The sequence below is a fragment of the Schistocerca piceifrons genome, chromosome 3 (assembly GCF_021461385.2).
Source record: "Schistocerca piceifrons isolate TAMUIC-IGC-003096 chromosome 3, iqSchPice1.1, whole genome shotgun sequence".
In the NCBI taxonomy this organism is placed as follows: domain Eukaryota; kingdom Metazoa; phylum Arthropoda; class Insecta; order Orthoptera; family Acrididae; genus Schistocerca; species Schistocerca piceifrons.
Genome location: NC_060140.1, coordinates 572,667,703 through 572,687,702, shown reverse-complemented (window position 1 = coordinate 572,687,702; position 20,000 = coordinate 572,667,703). Strand labels below are relative to the sequence as shown.

Below are 20,000 nucleotides of genomic sequence, written 5' to 3'. Positions count from 1 at the left end.
TCACTAACATGATGGTCGTCTCATTTAGTCTTCCTGAAGTCGGCAGTTTGGCGAGCGACTGGTACCTCTGTGTGGTGATGGGAAACAGTTGTGGCCTGTTGGAGAGCGACCTGGTCCAGGGTGTGGCGAAGGCCTTTGTCCCACTAAGCCGACTGTAATAGTCTGTAGTTAAAGAGCATGAATAGAAGTGTTGTCATGGTTGACGACTGGCGGTGTAGTAGTCGTCGAACGATCGCCTTCTTTCCCTGCAGTAGTGTACAACATGCCCAGGTCGTTCCTAGTGGAAACAAACTACCATACTGTTTTCTATCTTCTAAATGTCTGTTCTTCGACGAAGCGTTACACTTAGTTTAAAAATTGGTTGCATGTTCATTGGTTGGGTGCTAGATTGTCGTTTGGTGTCTCTAGCAATCATTCAGAGTCTGTTCTGGTGGTTTCTCTGGTGATGGATATTGGTGTTAGAGACCAATTTATATTTCCTTGAACATCCTCTAGTACCTCTTGACATAGCAGGGCGAAATTCATGGCTGCTACCTCCTGCTTACTCAGTCTGACACTCCTCATTGCCATAAAGTGCTGTATCACTTCTCTCACTACCTGGTGTATGAAGGAGGTGAAGTCATGGGGTCTTCCACAAATGCCATAGAGACGATATTTGGCATTCGATCATACTAATTTCATCGATTCTTTCTGTTCTGGAACTGCTTGATGAATTCCTTGCTTGTTGTGACATCCTTTACCCAAACAGATTGATATATGTTTTCCACACCTCATTTTATCAAGTGCGAGCTTTTGTCAGCTTTTGTCATATCTGCATTCATAACGTGACATAGGTACAAAACTTTCTGTATGTATGTCAAAATCATCACCAAGTTGCATAAAATGTATACAATGAAACCCAATATAGAATAGTAGATACAAAGCTATGTAAAGATTACAGTGTATCAAGTATAAAAATAGGAAATACATATCATGATTTTAAGCTAACATTTCGTGTGCAGAAATGGGAGACATCATTTGTATCTGGCTTCGCTGCCATAAGATTCTCTATGTGCATTTGGTGGGGCACACTGGACAGGTGTACATATGAAGCGTGGTTTCTAGTAATCTGCATTCACAGAAGTTAGAGTCTATGGGGTAGCCCCACTTATTGAGAGTATCTCTCAATCTTATGGTGCTCGTATGTAATCTGTTCAGTGCTTTCCAGGTTCTGCAGTTTTCATCGCATCATGGTGATAGTTCCTCTTTCGTCTCCATCTGGTCTTGATATGAGGTCTTCCTCCAAAGGATCACTCTTGTTTTAGGTTCTTCATAATCTTCTGTCGATCTCAGGAAACTTTGCCTTGATTTTAATTACATGTGAGCTGGTTGGAGACTATAAAGGTGGTGGAATTCCAGTTCTGCTGATTTCAGTCGCTCTTTAAATGCTGCTGTCTCTCTACAGATGGTTGGAGGGGTGATGCCAGTTAAGTGCTGGATCTTGTCCAGAAGTGTGGGTTTCAGACATTCAGTGATGATCCTGCTTGTCTCGTTCAGGACGACATCAACTTGCTTTGCGTAAGCAGGCACAAATATTCACTGTCGGAGTTACAGGGGGCGACTGCTGAGGTTTTGAGGACTGTAGGTTTGGCTCCTCATTTAGAGCTTATCAGCTTGTTGATGATGTTATTTCTTCTGCTAACTTTTAGTTTGGTGTTAAGGTAGCCTTTTTTATGTTAGGGCCCTATCTAGTGTTATACCTATGTATTTGGGTTTGGGGCAATGCTGTAATAGCTTACCCTTCCATTCAATCTGTAGTTTTCTGTCAGTCTGCTTGTACCAAAGGTGGAAGGCACATGTTCGTGTTTTCTCTAGCTTTGGCTTCAACTGATTGTTTTGATAATGCACATCTAGGGACATGATAAGACGGTGTTCCACCTCCTTGAACGTTTTCCCTTGTGCTGCAATTGCCCTGTCATCTGTGTAGATGTAGCTATTTGTACCCGAAGGTAGGGGCTGATTATTGGTGTAGATGTCGAAGAGTAGTGATGCCAACACAGTTCCCTGTGGCAAGCCAGACCTGTGGTTTCTCTATCTGCTTCATTTTCCCTGTAACTCCACTAGGAACCTCCGATTGTGGAGCAGATTTCTAATTACGTTTTTAAGATTAATGTCTTTAGTTGTAGCATATACCTTCTACATCAGGAGTCAAAGATTAATGGTGTTGTATGCAGACATAAGGTCATGAAAATGATACCCATTACAAAGCCCCCTTCGAAACCATCCTCAGTTTGCTGAGGTAGATAGAGTACTTGTGCAGTACAACTTTTTTCAGGATGGAATCCAGCCTGTTATGGCATAAGGACAGGTTCCATGGCCAGTGTGAGGCAGTTTTGTATCAGTCTTCTTAAAATTTTGTATGTATGTGATAGCAAGAAGATTGGGCGATAGCTCTTTGGGTTGCTGGTTTCTTTACCCAGTTTAAGAATAGCTATGATCTTCGCTTTTCGCCAGATGTTAGGAATTTTGCACTGTTGTAGACAGGTGTTAAAGATGTCCATTAGCTGCTGTTTTGCTGTCAGGTCGAAATGTTTGATCTGCTCAGTCAGGATGTCATCCAGCACCCATCCATGATTTGCATTTCTTTATGACATCATTCAGCTCTTATGTGGTAAAAGGGGTGGACAGTTGGTCGTTTCATTGCCCTCTATTCGGTTAATATTGGTTCCATTTCTAGGGGGCATTTGATTGGCTTGCCATTCTTTAGGAGATGATTTGCTGTTTGGTCTGCTGTTACGTTGGCATAGGCTCTTGGGTGAGTTGGATCACTGTTGGGGTGTTTCAGTAGTCTCCACATTTCATAATTTCTTTTGCTTCTATCGATTTCCTCCATTAGTTTGATCCAGTTCTCTCTCTTGGGCTCTGATATACAAGTGATCAGTTGTTTCCCTGCCTCTATCGTGCCTTCTCCCAGCGGATTAACCTAGAAGAGTGTTAGGTAGTTTTACAGTTGAGCTTTCATTGTTGTTGTTAGACCTTCGATATGGTGTTGCAACCTCTGGGGATGGACAGTCATGACCATTTTTTAACAATTTCCACAAATCTGTCATATGAGCTTGGGTTGGTTATAAGTGTATCCAAAGTATTATCCAGTAATTTCTGAAACTTGAACTAGTCAGCATTTTTAAACTTGTATTCGTATTTGCAGGAGGATGCTAGGGGGTCTGGCTAAGCAGAAACCTGACACATAACTGACCAGTGTTGGATGTTTGGGATACGTTGACATACTCACTTCACACATTGGTGGTTTATCTGCTTACTCACAAGTATCAGATCTTGGTTATAACCTTTGTGCCCTCTAGCACTATTGAAGGGTGGTGGTAATTTATTATCATGTAAGAGAACTAGACTATTAGCATCTCCCCACTGGATCACTGCCTCCCCATTCTTGTCATTGTCAGGGTACCCCAGACTCTGCTGTGGCCACTGAAATCCCCAACCACAAAATACAGGATGTTCAAAAAGTCTTTCCTTGATTACATAAATTGATAACTCAGGCTAGAAGTAAGATACAAATATGAAACTGGTGTCTAATTGTTTACAAACTATCAAAGTTTTTTCACACATCAGTAAACTTCCAAATGAGCACCATTGGTAGCACATAGCACAAACCAGACTATTAGCATCTCCCCACTGGATCACTGCCTCCCCATTCTTGTCATTGTCAGGGTACCCCAGACACTGCTGTGGCCACTGAAATCCCCAACCACAAAATACAGGGTGTCCGAAAAGTCTTTCCCTGATTACATAAATTGATAACTCAGGCTAGAAGTAAGATACAAATATGAAACTGGTGTCTAATTGTTTACAAACTATCAAAATTTTTTCACACATCAGTAAACTTCCACATGAGCACCATTGGTAGCACGCAGCACATCTAGGCGATATTCAATTTCCGTCTACACATTAGCCAACATCACTGGAGGGATCGATTCAACAACTGTGGTTATCTGTTGCCGCAAGGTTTCAAGATCTGGTACACGTGTTCGTTAGACCTCGTCCTTGACATAACCCCATAAAAAGAAGTCTAATGGGGTTATGTCAGGAGAATGTGGAGGCCAAATCGTTGGCCCATCATGACCAATCCATTGCCCAGGAAAGGTCATATCGAGGTAGCCACGGACGTCCAAACCCCAATGAGGCAGTGCACCATCTTGCTGAAACAAGACATTGGGGTGATACTGAAGCAGCTGAGGAACAGCATACAGTTGCAACATGTCCAGTTACACTGCAGATGTGACGGTAGCCTCAGCGAAGAAGAATGGCCTGATAATTCGATCGTGCAATAGCACACACCGAACATTCACCTTTAGACTGCCTCTGGTGCACTCCATGACCTCGCCAGGGGGTTGTGAAACCCAAATGCGCACATTATGGCGATTCACTACTCCACTGACAAAAAAGGTCGCTTCGTGGGAAAAGGCAATTCGCCTGAGATAACCATCATCGTCCTCAATACGTGATAGCATTTCGACTGCAAAGTCATATCGACGTGTACTGTCATTGGGCAACAAGGCCTGAACGATTTGCACTTTGTATGCATGAAACAATAAACGTTTGTGTAAAATGTCATGGAGACAGCTTTTTGGCATCTGTAAGTCACGTGAGGCCCTGCGCACCGATTTCTTCGGACTTCGCAGAAAAGACTGCCTTACAGCTTCCACCCTGTCTGCTGAGGTTCTTGGTCGACCAGACCTCGGAAGGTCAGCAACCCAGCCTGTGTTCTTGAACCTCTCATACCAGGCTTTAATGCTCTTGACATCAGGTGGATTCCTTCCAAATGTTGTCTTGAAGTGTCTCTGCACTGTGATTGGTGATCGTGTCACATGGTACCACAGGACAAACTGTGTCTTCTCCTGATTGGTTAACATGGCTTCTTGGGCACTGCACCTCATCCACTACTTATGTACTGCGAACCTAAAACAGAAAAAAACTTTGACAGTTTGTAAACAATTAGACACTAGTTTCATATTTGTATCTTACTTCTAGCCTGAGTTATCAATTTCTGTAATCAGGGAAAGACTTTTCGGACACCCTGTATATCTTTCCAGTGTCAAGTGAGCAGACCTCATTGGTCTTAATTTCAGTGTGTGGCGATTTATACACAGAGGTAATAGTGTAGCTGTTCAGTTCAATTCTTAGTATCTCAGTTTCATTCTCCTCAGCTATATTAGTTGACTGGACCTGGATTTCACACTTAACAGAAACTGCACTCCCATATTGTTAATGTGGCCTTTTGGCAGTAAGCCCCATGCTTTGAATTCTGGGTCTGTTTGGGTAACTATCTCTGCAGTCTCCTGTATGCATAGGACATCACAGTCATTTTGTTGACATAGTTCCTGCAACAGTTTTTCCTTGCATGCAGATGTGCCCTCGATATTTACAGAGATAATAGCCTTATTTGGACTTGAAAAGGTCCATTGTGTTAAATACATATTCCTTTTGTTTCGCTTTTGGAGTGAAAGGATCATCCAGCTGAAGCTGTTGCCCAGGGGAGCCTGAATGTGTCATTAACACATTCCTTGGGGAGGCTCCTTCTATGTCCCCCATTCTGTATGTAAGACAGTGTCATTTCCCCATGACGATGGGTCCTATTCTTCAATTGTTCCTCCGCTAAGTGGACTTGCTGCCGATTGTCGCCAAAAGTTTCCTTCGGTTTGGACCGAAATTATCCCAGCTATTGAATTTCTCCTTTTGTTGTAAACCATTGCTAGGCTTGCCGTCCAATTAAAAGTACACATTTGCCAAACATATCATGTCATTCCACCTGTTGTATTTGACAATTAGATTGAATTTTTTTCAGTCATTTCGTTGGGTCATGACAAGCATCTCCAGAAAACACTGATTGAGGCCTGAGATGCAGCTGACTTACTGTTGACTAGGAATCCATTGGTTTCCTGAATATACAGATCGTAGGAACGATATACTGCTTGTATTTCGGTTCCTGTCCATGTAGGCGGCGGCTTTTACGTTGCTTAATTGGAATCCCGATGATGAAGCACATTTTAAACAATGTCACATCCTAACCACAAGTCGAAACTCAACAGCAGGGTCGTCAGCGATTTATACAGACACTGAATATACAGAATGCTGTATTTATACGAACATCGAATATTCCAGAATATACAAACATTATAAACATATTTCACGAACCTCCCAGAAATGATAAATTCCAAATAACAAATAACTGCGGGCGGTTGGGCTTCAAATGGCGATCCACAGCATGTCAACCACGTTAGCCAGTATGAAACACTGCGTGCACCACATACCTGAAAGCGAAAAATAATTTAGGTTTTACACTAACAGAACACAATTCGTCAAATAACCCGTTTAGGTGAAAAAACTGCAGTATAAAAGTGTTGTTTCTGTCATAATATGCTATGTAGGCAAACACAATGGATAGGGTAAACGATTGGCTGTTTGTATTCCCTTATAAATATTGTTTGACGTTTGTGAATGTGCATATTTGCTTTAGCAAAGAAATGTCGATGTTTTGAAATGTTTCACTTCTCAGCAGTTTACCATGCAAAACTGATGAAGAGCATCCGTTCTATGGGCTATTAATAAACTTTATCATTACTAGTTCCATATCTGTGATATATTCTTACGTTCAGTTCACTTATTTCTAGTGTGAATACGCCACTTTAATGGTGACGGTGTATTCCGTTCCGTTCTGTGTGAATAGACCTCAAGATATGTCATGATTTTTTTTTCACGTAGCAAATGACAACAATATATTTCCTGGCTATCAAAACATCAAACAAGTGCCTGCCATAACTGTTTCGTTGTTTGCTATGTATCCATAAAGGACATTCTTGTAAATTCCATGCTCAACGGTGGGCGCAACTGATCGTTGGTTTTTTGTCAATGTATGTATATATAATTTACGGCTGTTTCGCATTTTGAGAGGGAGACGAATAAGTGCGGTTTCGTTCCACCGTAGAGTCAAGTTTTCTGTATTTGAGATGTGTATAAGAACTGTCAACTACAACATTGCCGTTGCATATATGCACGGTATTACTGGATGAGTACATCTTCAAGAGTGCTTAATTTTTCAGATTACGTCACAGATAAGTCAAATCGAGTGGAACCTGCTTAAAAGAAAACCATGACCAAGCAGTCAGATAATTAGAAACGAAAGCGCCCAACATTAATAGTTATTAACAAAATTATATGTGCAATGGCAGAACGCTTGGACAGTGATATGTGTGGACAGTTGGCCGAGAATGTTGAAATATTAACCCACAGTGGCCAGAAAACATTGGACGAATCAAAGCTTAAGAAAATTAAACAGATATGCAAGTGAGTATTGTTAAGTTTTATGTCAATCATTTGTTTGTTTAAGACTAGGGAATGTATGGCAACAATATCACCAGGCGTGTTATTAAGAGGTAGCAATATTAGGTCTATGCATACAAAATGTAAAGAATGGGCTACACACTTGCACTGTTTTACGACGTGCCCTCATAGTGTGTTCGAATGTAATAGATGATTAAGATTTCTTTTTGTATCGACGTACAGCAAAAGACTTGTAATTAGACCTATCATTTTTTCCGTGCAAGGCTGTAATAATCCGCGCTCCAGCTGTGTGAATTAATTTTTGACCTCTTGTTAGAAGTACGGTTTACGTCTCGTATAGAGATGGTTTTCTCCAACTGATTTTATGTTTCTTGTAGCTTTCTTGGCAAATTTTGTTCTGTCTCAGACAGCGTGACGTTAGGCACTATGTGGGAGTGAATGTACTAGGACAAATTGTTTGAACTGTGCGTATCATACCATTCAATTTTACTCGGGGGGGGGGGGAGGGGGGGGGGGACTTTTTTGATGCACCAAGAGCATTATTAAGATTCATATGCTCTCGGCAATACATTATTCTGAACATATCAGGGTGTTAAGTTGCCTCTGGCAGGGTTCAAGTTCCTTGAAGTTCGTAGTTTGTCAACTAGGTGTGGGACAGTGTTCTGTAATTGTACAGTATTTATATGCTTCAGCAACCACTTTTTTAACTGCGGTGTGATATTTAGTGTTTTAGAGAATAGGGATCTGGGCCAACCTCAGCATCAAGATTGTTGGCACACCAGCGAGTTTGGTAACTTGCTGATAGTGAGCAATCTCAGTGACGCCTAGAAAATTGCTTATATTTCCAGTCGTGCTTGTTGGGACAGTACTGGGCACACTCACCAAAATGACAGTGATTGGAGGGGGTTGACCTGTTTGTGTTGGGCATATAACACATGTTCAGTTATAAGGACAAGAAAGACAGGTATCCAGTGCTGTCCACAAAAACTACAGACTGTTTTAACATAATTCAAAGGTGCTCTAATAGAATGACTTATTTTTCATCATCAAGGGAAATGAAATGGCAACTTGTAGAAAATGTGGAATAGCTGTATACAAGCTGGAATTGTCAGAATCTTCATTACTGGTTTGGATGACATGCCTTGGCAACTGGTCTACTAGGTGTGAAGAATAGATTCCAGATGTGTCTGCCAAAGAGGGAATGAAAAGAAGCTGGGGTTAGCAGTAGGATTTTAGGATTTTGTGATGAATCAAAGATGGTGTGTAAAGTAATATAGCCCATAGTGGTTGCTATATAATTTCCATATATCTTAAAAAATATGAATGTTTTATTTTATTTATTTTGCTTTGATCATTAATCACAATAGTACCCGGATGTGTCAGATACATTACAGGTATATTGTACACATATACTGCTGAGCCAAAATATTACGACCCTTGATTAATAGGGTGTTGGACCTCCTTTGGAACACAATGAATCAGTAATTTGGCATGGCGTGGATTCAACAAGTTTTTGGTAGTATTCCGGATGTATGTGATGCCAGATGTCATTTAATTCCAATAAATCACGGCAATTTGTGAGCACAGATCTGATGCATTCCATTGGTTTCAGTTCAGATGAAGTTGGTGGCCAAGACATCTGCATGAATTCTCTGTCATGTTCCTCAAACCACTTTAGTGTGATTCTTGCCTTGTGAGAAGGACAGTTATCTGATAGCAGATGTCATCACCATCAGGGAAGACAAAAAGCACGAAGGGATGCGGGTGGCCCTCAATAGTGTTCTCATCTTGTGACTTGGTATAACAAGAAACTTGATTCATCCAACCAGGTTATGTGTTTTCATTGACCTACAGTCCAATCTTGATGATCCCATGCCCATTGCAAACTTAATTGATGATTACATTGGGTCAACATGGGAACACACAGGGGGTTGTCTACTGCAGAACCTCATATTTTACTGTGTACACTGAATTGTGTGAATTCTGATTGTGCCTGCATCAGCACTGTACCTTGGTATCAGATCACTGCCTCTCTTGCGACAGTGTGGGCCAGCTGACTTATGCTGCTGTGATGAGTTGTGAAGATCCATCACTTTACCACATACTTGTGGTTTCATCAATGTTTAACCTGTTTAGAGAAATGGTCACAACAGTATCATGCGAAGAGGTGACCATCTTCACTGTTTCAAAGATGTTTGTTCTAAAGTGCTGTGTCATAACAATTTGCCCTTTTTTGAAAGTCGTTTATGTCATTGGATTTCATTGTTTGTGACCATATTGTCACTACACTGCTTCTCCATTCGTCTCTGCTTCCCTTATATATTTTACTTAGTGTGTCACCTGCCACTATGTGGCATTCACTCTTGTAGTGGGCAGTTGCTATAATGTTTTGGCTCATTGGTGTATACAAAACTTGTACAAACTTGTATTGGATTAGGCGGGGATGGGACAGAAGTCGGCTGTGGTCTTTTCGGTGAAAGCTTCCCAGGCTCCACTTGTGCTGCTTCAGGGAACCATTGAAAACCCAAGTCAGGAAAGGTAGATGGGAGTTTGAAACTCATTCCCCTGAATGAGAGTCCAGTGCCAGAACACTGCACCACTGCTCTGTATTTTATTTGGAGAGCAAACCTTCAATTTAACCACAAACATTAGAGCCTACAGCTAGCTTACATCATGCAGGAGTAGAACTAATGTTACTGGCGTATGGAACTTTGTTGCGAAAAAGATGAACACATACCGACATTACTTCCTTTGAAGCTATTCTTGTAACTTTTTGCGAAAAAGATAAACATATGAACACATACCGACATTACTTCCTTTGCACCCATTCTTGTAACTGATTCCCTTCACTGAAATGATGTGTTGGAACTTTGTCAGAAAAAGATTAAATGGAAAACCAACGGCAGAAATTGACCTACAGCGTAGAAACAATTCTGAAGTAGAGGCGGTTTTTAGCTTTAATCTAAAAGTTCTCCAACCTCTTGTATGTGTTGGGAGTGGTTTATGAAGTATGACACCAATGTAGCTCACATGCCTTTGAATGTGGGTTGTTCTTACTCGCTCTACGTGGAGGGACCCACAGTTGTGTGTATTGTGCCTTTGGAGCTATTCCAAAAGTACACAATGCAGTACATACACAGGGTAGCATTGCTGCAAATACCAGATATACTGAAAAGTGATGCTCACAAATACCAGTGAATATATTTGTAGGAGCCATCAATAAAACCAGAGACAAGAGCAAGGGCCAAAAGCATTTGGTTAGAAATTTTCATCATATGGAGGCATTTTTGTCTCTGTCTATACTCACATTTGCAAAGACAGAAAAAAAGGAGCAATCTTAGATGAAGAAAAGCTCTGTGCCTGTATAAAAATCCTACATCAGCTAGGCCAGAAATGGGGCCTCACATACAACTAAGGAACTCTGTTTCTGAGAGAGCTCTTTCCACCAACGTGGCTCATCATCAAGACTTGACTGAAGATAAAACAGTCTGCTAAAATCATGACAAAATTTTGTGGAATATGAAAGGATTCATTGTTTTTGAGAATAAAAACATCTTTGCGGGAGAAAAAAATTCTTTGCCCAAAGAAACCCCAAGGAGACTGAATTAAGAAATTGCAAAAATGGTTCAAATGGCTCTGAGCACTATGCGAATTAACATCTATGGTCATCAGTCTAAGAAATTGCATTTCACCCGCACAATGTGAGCTGTAAGCTGCACAGATGATGATCCGATGATGTGGATGAATATGGGCTGTATTGTGCCAAATAATTCACTTCTTGCCAAACGTATTCATCACTAAATTACAGGAACTGCCTGTAGAATATGTATGTTACGGAACACGTGCACTCTCACCAGACCTATTTATCAGTTAAGAACAGTAGCTGGTCATGGAATATGAATCATGCTCAAGAGAAATAGACAACTTAACTTGTCATATTGTAATTCCTTAAGATATAAATGCTGTGGGACTTTGAACACTTATTCTTGGGGGTGAGCTACAGAGCACTGTTTTTTGTGCAGGACACCTATGAGTCATTCCATGTCAATTCAACCAATTTGATTAAATGTTCCAGCTGATAGTCTCAGATTTGGCTAAAATTTAGCACACCAATGGTACCAAGTGTGGAACACTCGTGTACAAAGTATTAGTTTCCCCTGCCAATTAGTTCCAGAATTATTACTTGTGAAAGAAAGTGGCGTGACCCGGAAATTGCAACCCGCATCTGGCAATCTATCTTTAGACTCAACTTCAGGTCTTAATAACTTTGGAACTATTCCACACAGTCCAGTGAAATTTTTACAACCCAGTAACAAGCACTTAGAGAACACATTCTATGAATCAAAACACCAACAACATATTTCTGAGGGAAAATAAAATTTTCCAAAATGTGATTAAAAAATGAAATATGTTAAAAGGTACGTATTGTAGGTGCCCTCTATGCCAAGTATAATTCACTCAAAAAGGGTATTCATTTTTTTTGGTGGTAAGCTTAACGTGGCCTAAACACACATAGAACTCATCTTGCCCATACCAGTCACACAAACAGAGTTACATGCACATGAAAATACAACAATTTGAAAAATTACCTGAAAAACATGGATTTTCTAAGTGTGGTAGCACAGAAGGGGCAAACGATATCCAAGCCAAATTTCAAACACTGCATATGTAGACCGTAATATAATGTGTGGCAAAATTTCAACTTGTTATTGCAAGGCATTTGTGTACAATAAAAGTTGACAGAGATGTATTTGGTTACGTTTCTTTTAACACGATTTAGCAAGTAATAGTGATGATGCAGATAGCTTGTTTCAGATAAAGCTGCAGCAATTGTTTGGAACCATTAGGCAACAGAAAGTTAAACAATGGAAGTTTTCAGGGACAGAATGAGTCAATGTTAGGCAGGACCAACAAAGGAAACAAGCAACAATTACATGTTACTCATGTTTTTAAGATTCTAGTTCAGATTGGTCAGTACTGTTGTGGAAAGTCAGTATGGAGGCAGAAGAGTGTGCTAGTGGTGCTTTTGTTCAAACAAGTTGCAGTATTGGTAGAGCACAAGCATCTGAATGTCGTAAAACAACATATGGAACAAAATGTGGCATCCACTTTGTAATGTATGATCTGGATGAATCGGACCAAGATTTGTTGCTATGTAGATCCAGGATACACCCTGTGGGCACAAGAAGTACAATTCCAGGAAACTTTAGTGTTTGTGATCATCATATGAAAGTGTTTCTGGATAAGTATTCTTTCCTACAAAGAAGTTGTTTTGATCCATTTTGGATTCATAAGAAGACTGTGAAGTGAAGTGTAGCCTCAGAGAAATTGATATAAAATCAGTATTGAAAGTGAATCAGTGCATGGGACTTAACATGAAACCAGGATAAAAGTTATATGGCAGGTGTGTTACACTGCTAAAAAATGAAGAATATTCTGATAATTTACATGACAGTGACGAAGAGTATCAGCCACCTACAACCACAGCGGATGAGTAATTAAATACTTCAGTGACTGCTCTTGGTTTGTCTCCCACGAAGACACACAAAGTTGGGAAAAGAGACAGGCCCAGCTGTGGTAGAAGAAAACTACAAGAACCTCAAATGGAATTAAAACACAAAATGCTGACACACTAATGGTGGAAGAGGAAGAACTATCTGTTCCAAAGGAACAGAAATCGTGCCAGAAATGCTCTGATTTGGACAAAATTGTGCAGATATGAAAGAAAAATGTGCCATATCCACATGCCAGAAAAAAGTAGCAATTCTTTCCCTTGCACTTTCCAGCTGGTCTATTGACTACACTGTAAAGGAATTCAATGTTTCAACATATATGGTTGTAGATGAAGATGAAAAATGGGAGATACGATACTGCGTGAAGAGTTTGACAGAACACTGAAAGACCTGAGTCGAAACAAGGCCCCGGGAGTAGACAACATTCCATTAGAACTACTGACAGCCTTGGGAGAGTCAGTCATGACAAAATTCTACCATCTGGTGAGCAAAATGTATGAGACAGGCGAAATACCCTCAGATTTCAAGAAGAATATAATAATTCCAATCCCAAAGAAAGCAGGTGTTGACAGATATGAAAATTACCGAACTATCAGTTTAATAAGTCACAGCTGCAAAATACTAACGTGAATTCTTTACAGACAAATGGAAAAACTGGTAGAAGCCAAACTCGGGGAAGATCAGTTTGGAGTCTGTACAAATGTTGGAAAACGTGAGGCAATACTGACCTTACGACTTATCTTAGAAGAAAGATTAAGGAAAGGCAAACCTACATTTCTAGCATTTGTAGACTTAGAGAAAGCTTTTGACAATGTTGACTGGAATACTCTCTTTCAGATTCTAAAGGTGGCAGGGGTAAAATACCGGGGTGTGAAAGGCTATTTACAATTTGTACAGAAACCAGATGGCAGTTATAAGAGTCGAGGGGCATGAAAGGGAAGCAGTGGTTGGGAAAGGAGTGAGACAGGGTTGTAGCCTGTCCCCGATGTTATTCAATCTGTATATTGAGCAAGCAGTAAAGGAAACAAAAGAAAAATTCGGTGTAGTCATCTAAGTCCATGGAAGAGAACTAAAAATGTTGAGGTTCGCCGATGACATTGTAATTCTGTCAGAGACAGCAAAGGACTTGGAAGAGCAGTTGAACGGAATGGACAGTGTCGTGAAAGGAGGATATAAGATGAACATCAACAAAGGCAAAACGAGGATAATGGAATGTAGTCGAATTAAGTCGGGTGATGCTGAGGGAATTAGATTAGGAAATGAGACACTTAAAGTAGTAAAGGAGTTTTGCTATTTGGGGAGCAAAATAACTGATGATGGTCGAAGTAGAGAGGATATAAAATGTAGACTGGCAATGGCAAGAAAAGCGTTTCTGAAGAAGAGAAATTTGTTAACATCGAGTATAGATTTAAGTGTCAGGAAGTCGTTTCTGAAAGTATTTGTATGGAGTGTAGCCATGTATGGAAGTGAAACATGGACGATAAACAGTTTAGACAAGAAGAGAATAGAAGCTTTCGAAATGTGGTGCTACAGAAGAATGCTGAAGATTAGATGGGTAGATCACATAACTAATGAGGAGGTGTTGAATAGGATTGGGGAGAAGAGGAGTTTGTGGCACAACCTGACAAGAAGAAGAGACCGGTTGGTAGGTCATGTTCTGAGGCATCAAGGGATTACAAATTTACCATTGGAGGGCAGCGTGGAGTGTAAAAATCGTAGAGGGAGGCCAAGAAATGAATGCACTAAGCAGATTCAGAAGGATGTAGGTTGCAGTAAGTACTGGAAGATGAAGAAGCTTGCACAGGATTGAGTAGCATGGAGAGCTGCATCGAACCAGTCTCAGGACTGAAGATAACAACAACAACAACAACAACAACAACATATATGCTAAAGCAAGCTAGGAAAATAAAAGCAACCCAAGGAGTGCTTCCACAACGTCAGCAGTCTCAGGGTAAGCAATTGAGTTCAGAAATAAAGGTGCTAGTGTTGGAGTTTTATGAAAATAATGACTACAGCCGAATAATGCCTGGAAAAAAAAAGACTATGTAATGGTGAAAATGGGAAATGTATGTGTACAGATGCAAAAAAGACTGTTGCTATGCAACATATCAGAACTATATGTAGAATTCAAGGAAAAGTATCCCAATACCAAAGTAGGTTTATCATCTTTTCCAATCTTCGGCCAAAATGGGTTGTGCCTGTAAATGCAAGGGGCACACACAATGTTTGTGTATGTGAGACCCATCAAAATGCTGAGCTGATGTTTGCTGCTATAAAGGATTCTGGTCTGGATTACAAAGGTGCAATGAAGCTGCTAGTGTGTGATATCAGTTCCTACCAGTGCATGATACACAGGTGTGAAAAGTGTCCTGGTAAGGCAAATCTTGCAGAACACATGAATAACAAACTATATGGTGAACTCCTTATGGATGGCGATGGACTTGTTTCTTATAAACAATGGACACACATGGATTGCACAAGTCTTGAAACAAAGCAAAGTACTGTGGAAGATTTTGTTGAAATGTGTTATCAAAAAACGGACAAACTGACCACACATAGCTTCACAGCAACAGCACAATCGGCTTATCTCCAGTTTTGTAAGGATAATTTGAAACAAGATGAAATTATAGTAATACTAGACTTTTCTGAAAATTATGCATTTATAGTTCAAGATGCCATCCAAGGATATCATTGGGACAACAGTCAAGCAACTCTCCAGCCATTTGCATTTTACTGTAGAGGTGAATCAGGTGATGTGTCTGTCATGAACCTGTGCGTTTTTAGTGACTGTTTAATTCATGATGCCATTGCAGTTTGTGCCCACATTCGCACTGTCATGGCATATGTGAAAAACAAGCTGCCTCACATACATTTTGCGAAATACTTCAGTGGTGGGGCAGCTAGCCAGTACAAAAAGAGTAAAAAATCTCAAAAATTTATGCATGCATTACCTTGATATTCAGATTCACGCAGAATGGAACTTTTTCGCAAGAAGTCATGGTAAAAATGTATGTGATGGTATTGGTGCTACCATTAAGTGCATGGCATCATGAGCTAGTCTGCAGCATCCTACAGAAGGTCACATTCTAACACCTCTTCAATTATTTACCTGGGTACAGAAAAATATCTCTGGCATACAATCATTCTATGTTTCGAAAGATGAGGTGAAATCGGTCGAAGAGTTGCTAAAAAGCAGACTAGAACATGTTAAACCTGTTGCAGGAACAAGGGGCCATCATCACTTCTCTCCAGCGCACTCTGACAATGTGCAGATGAGCAGACTGTCCGATTATAACTATATGTTCATGCACAACGTGTGTCTTCACAGTGTGCCTGACTCAGGATTCAGAAGCAAAAGCAGCAACATACAACTAGGTTGCTGTGTTATTGCTGTTTATGATGACAAATGGTACTTAGGATGTGTTGCAGAGTGCTGTGAAGCAGAAGGTGATGTATTTGTGAACTTCATGGCACCAGCAAGATCATTTCATTGGCCACGTTTGGCAGACAGGTGTTGGATTCCTTTTGAACATATTCTTATGACAGTTCCAGTTCCTACCACAATGTCAGGAAGATAGTACAATTTGCCACTCAGTGTACAGAGTACAGTAACTAAAGTGTGGGAGAACTTCTGTTCGAAGCACAATTGACTGGTTTTTAGCAGTTAAGATGCAGTAAACATTAATGATAGGTTGTATTAATCTGTCTGTATGTTGTTGCTTAGCGATTAAACAGTTGTGGGAGAGGATAGGAAGAGGCAGAACACTTTACGATATGTTTTTACAAAATTGTGTTGTGGAACAATGGCCACATCACCAAATACATCTGTCAACTTTTATTGTACACAAATGCCTTGCAATAACAAGTTGAAATTTTGCCACACGTTATATTACGGTCTACATATGCAGTGTTTGAAATTTGGCTTGGATATCACTTGTCCCTTTCATGCTACCACACTTAGAAAATCCATGTTTTTCAGGTAATTTTTCAAATTGTTGTATTTTCGTGTGCGTGTAAATCTGTTTGTGTGACTGATATGGGCAAGATGAGTTTTGTGTGTGTTTAGGCCACATTAAGCTTACCACAAAAAAATTTATACCCTTTTTGAGTGAATTATATTTGGCATAGAGGGCACCTGCAATATGTACCTTTTAACATATTACATTTTTTTTAGTCACATTCTGGAATTTTTTATTTTCCCTCAGAAATATGTTGTTGGTGTTTTGATTCATGGAGTGTGTTCTCTAAATGGATGTTACTGGGTTGTAAAAATTTCACTGGACTGTGTGGAATAGTTCCAAAGTTATTAAGACCTGAAGTTGGGTCTAAAGATAGATTGCCAGATGCGGGTTGCAATTTCCAGGTCACGCCACTTTCTTTCACAAGTCATAATTCTGGAACTAATTGGCAGGGGAAACTAATACTTTGTACACGAGTGTTCCACATGTGGTAGAATTGGTGTATTGAATTTCAGTCAAATCTGAGACTATGGGCAGGAGCCCCTGGTTGAACTGACATGGAATGACCCATATAACACCATTGCTTTCAGCTTTTGACCTCTTCTTTTGCTCACCTGGTTGTATATCTTGTGTAAAGGTGATACCAGTATGCATTCAAGTGACCGCTTCCCAATATGGATTTATTTAGCTGAAAACTCGGTGTCTAAAAGGCCGTTGTATCGATGGATGGTCGGTAAAGCACATTGGATGCTACATAGACAGCTGGTCATTTGGTCATTTTGGGACACCACAACAGTGTGTGGAACATGGTGAATCACATTACCAATGTGATAGCCACAATCTCAAAGTAATTGTGTCACTTTAAAAGATATTCAATATCATGACTGACTGAGGAACATTACTCTGCAACTAAGAATAAGTTGACGACAGTCAGCAGTTCTAAACCATCACTGGAAAAATTTACAGTCTTTCTTGTTGGAAGAGCAAAAAAATGTACAGTAACTGGAGAAAGTAGGAGATGGGTGGGATAGGAGTTAATGAATTCAGACTATTTTTGCGTGATAGGTTGGTAACATGCCAGTTTTGCCGAGCCATTGGGGTGTTACTTTCATGTAACCAATGAAAGACAAGAAAATGAATTCCTAGCGCTGAAACAGAAACCATTCTCTTCTTTGCTGTTGTCAAAAATATTTGACTGTTTTTCACCCCGAATATGACATGAATTATGAGATCATGGTTTGGCTGGGACCTAATAGCACAGCTTATTGCTGTGAGTGAAATGCACCGCAGTTAAATTTTAAATCATCATTGTCACAAATATTTGACTACTTTTTTCCAAGGTCATAATGGACTATGTCCTTATGGTTAAGTTGGAGCATTACACTTTTGTTGAGAGTTCGTGAAACCAATGCCAACATCATTAGTGCATGCAACACTTGAGTACACCACTGGCTCTGATCTAGACTTTTACCTCTTATTCACCCCACTATAGTATGAAGGTCAATCACAAGGACATTTAGTTAGGATGGGGGTGCTGTTAACTTGCGTTAATTAAGTGGCCCAGGAAACTTGTTAGCAATATGCAGGAGCCCACATTCTGGAATCACAAAGAGAATGTTGGGAGAGAGTGATTTCTTCCTCAGTTTCAGAGATCTGGAGGCAGTTTGTCCAAGGTATACATTGAACCTGCTCTGTTAGTTAATTAGTTAGTAGTTTCATGTTCCATGGGTCATTCGTATGATAAATTGTAATGATGTAAAAGGAGCCATTTTACATTCATATCACAAGTATAAATATGGCCAAATGCTGAAAAATACATAAGCTTTTTGTTTTATTATTATTATTATTATTATTATGATTTTGATCTGTTATAATGATTATTATTATTATTATTATTATTAAATATACAGATGTGAATTAGTAATTCCTACCTACCTACAATTCTTGTATGGAATAAAATATGTTGTCAAGGAAAAACTTTTTGAGTTTGTTTACAAATTTTGCTTTGTTGTCTGTCAGACATTTTATATTACTTGGTAAATTATCAAAAATTTTTATTGCGGTGTTGTGCAAATCTCTTTGTGCTAAAGACAACAACCTTGATGTGGGGTAACGAATGTCATTTTTTCTTCTGTTATTGCAATTATGTAGATCATTGTACCTTTTGAACTGCAGTGGATTATGTACAACAGACTTCATGAAGGAATTTTTTAAGTTAAGCTATGAAACAGTAATCAGAATGCCCAACTCCTTAAACAGTTGTCTACAAGGTGATCGTGGGTGAGTGCCACATATTATTCTTACAGCATGTTTTTAAGCAACAAAGACTTCCTTTCTTAAAATGAGTTACCCCAGAACAATATTCCATATGACATTATCAAATGAACATATGCAAAACATGTCAACTTACCAATTTGTCTCTCCCCAAGATTCACAATAATTCGCAGTGCAAATGTTGCTAAATTAAGTTGTTTTTGGAGTTCCAAAATATTCGTTTTCCAATTTAAATTCTTGTCACTATGGTCACCTAAGAATTTGAATTTCTACTCTTTTTATTATTTCCTCACAAAGTGTTAACAAATATCATTTGTTTAGTACCCCTACATGATCTGAAATAAGTAGGTTGTGTCTTTTTAAAATTGAGGGTGAGAAAATTATGAGAAAACCAATCAATAATACTTTTAAGAACCTTGTTTACCACTTCTTCTGTTGCTGTATGTATGCCTGGATTGATTACAACACTACCGTCATCTGCAAAAAGTGGTAATTTCGTCAATTGCTGTTTCATACTCGTGAAGCATTGTGTGTTGGCTCTAAAAACTAGGGGACTTGTCACTTGCTTCCCCAAGAGTGTCACTGAACTCTAAATACCTTACACAGCTGGAGGGTGCATTACAAGTCCCTTTGACATATAAGCCAAAGCAAGAACAAACACGATTTATGGGACATAGTACTTTGTAGAGCAACACGTAAGATACAGATTGTGGGTGGCACCGAACACATTGACTGGACAACGGTAATATGGGGTAGAAAACAGGCCGAGCACTTGTTTGCGATCGCGTAAATGAAACTGTTTACTTGACAATTAACCAGAGCACAACAGGGGGCTGACCCAGGTGGCCTCTATAAGTGAGCCTGTACACTTTGTGGATGCACAGTCTCTGAAATCATGCACATCACCCCTTCTAGG

General features: G+C 39.8%; 1 protein-coding gene across 4 annotated transcripts in view; it reads left to right on the top strand.

Annotated features, from left to right (window-relative positions):
• Window positions 1–6,638: 6,638 nt before the first annotated feature.
• LOC124790151 (UV-stimulated scaffold protein A-like) overlaps window positions 6,639–20,000 on the top strand; it is a 125,811-nt gene continuing 112,449 nt past the window's right edge. The window contains exons 1-3 of one of the 4 annotated variants that reach the window (XM_047257742.1): window positions 6,639–6,908; window positions 7,098–7,341; window positions 18,962–19,090. In XM_047257742.1, coding sequence (XP_047113698.1) covers window positions 7,220–7,341; window positions 18,962–19,090 — 251 coding nt within the window. In that variant the 5' untranslated portion in view covers window positions 6,639–6,908; window positions 7,098–7,219. The other 3 variants (XM_047257745.1, XM_047257743.1, XM_047257746.1) reach the window with 3 other exon arrangements.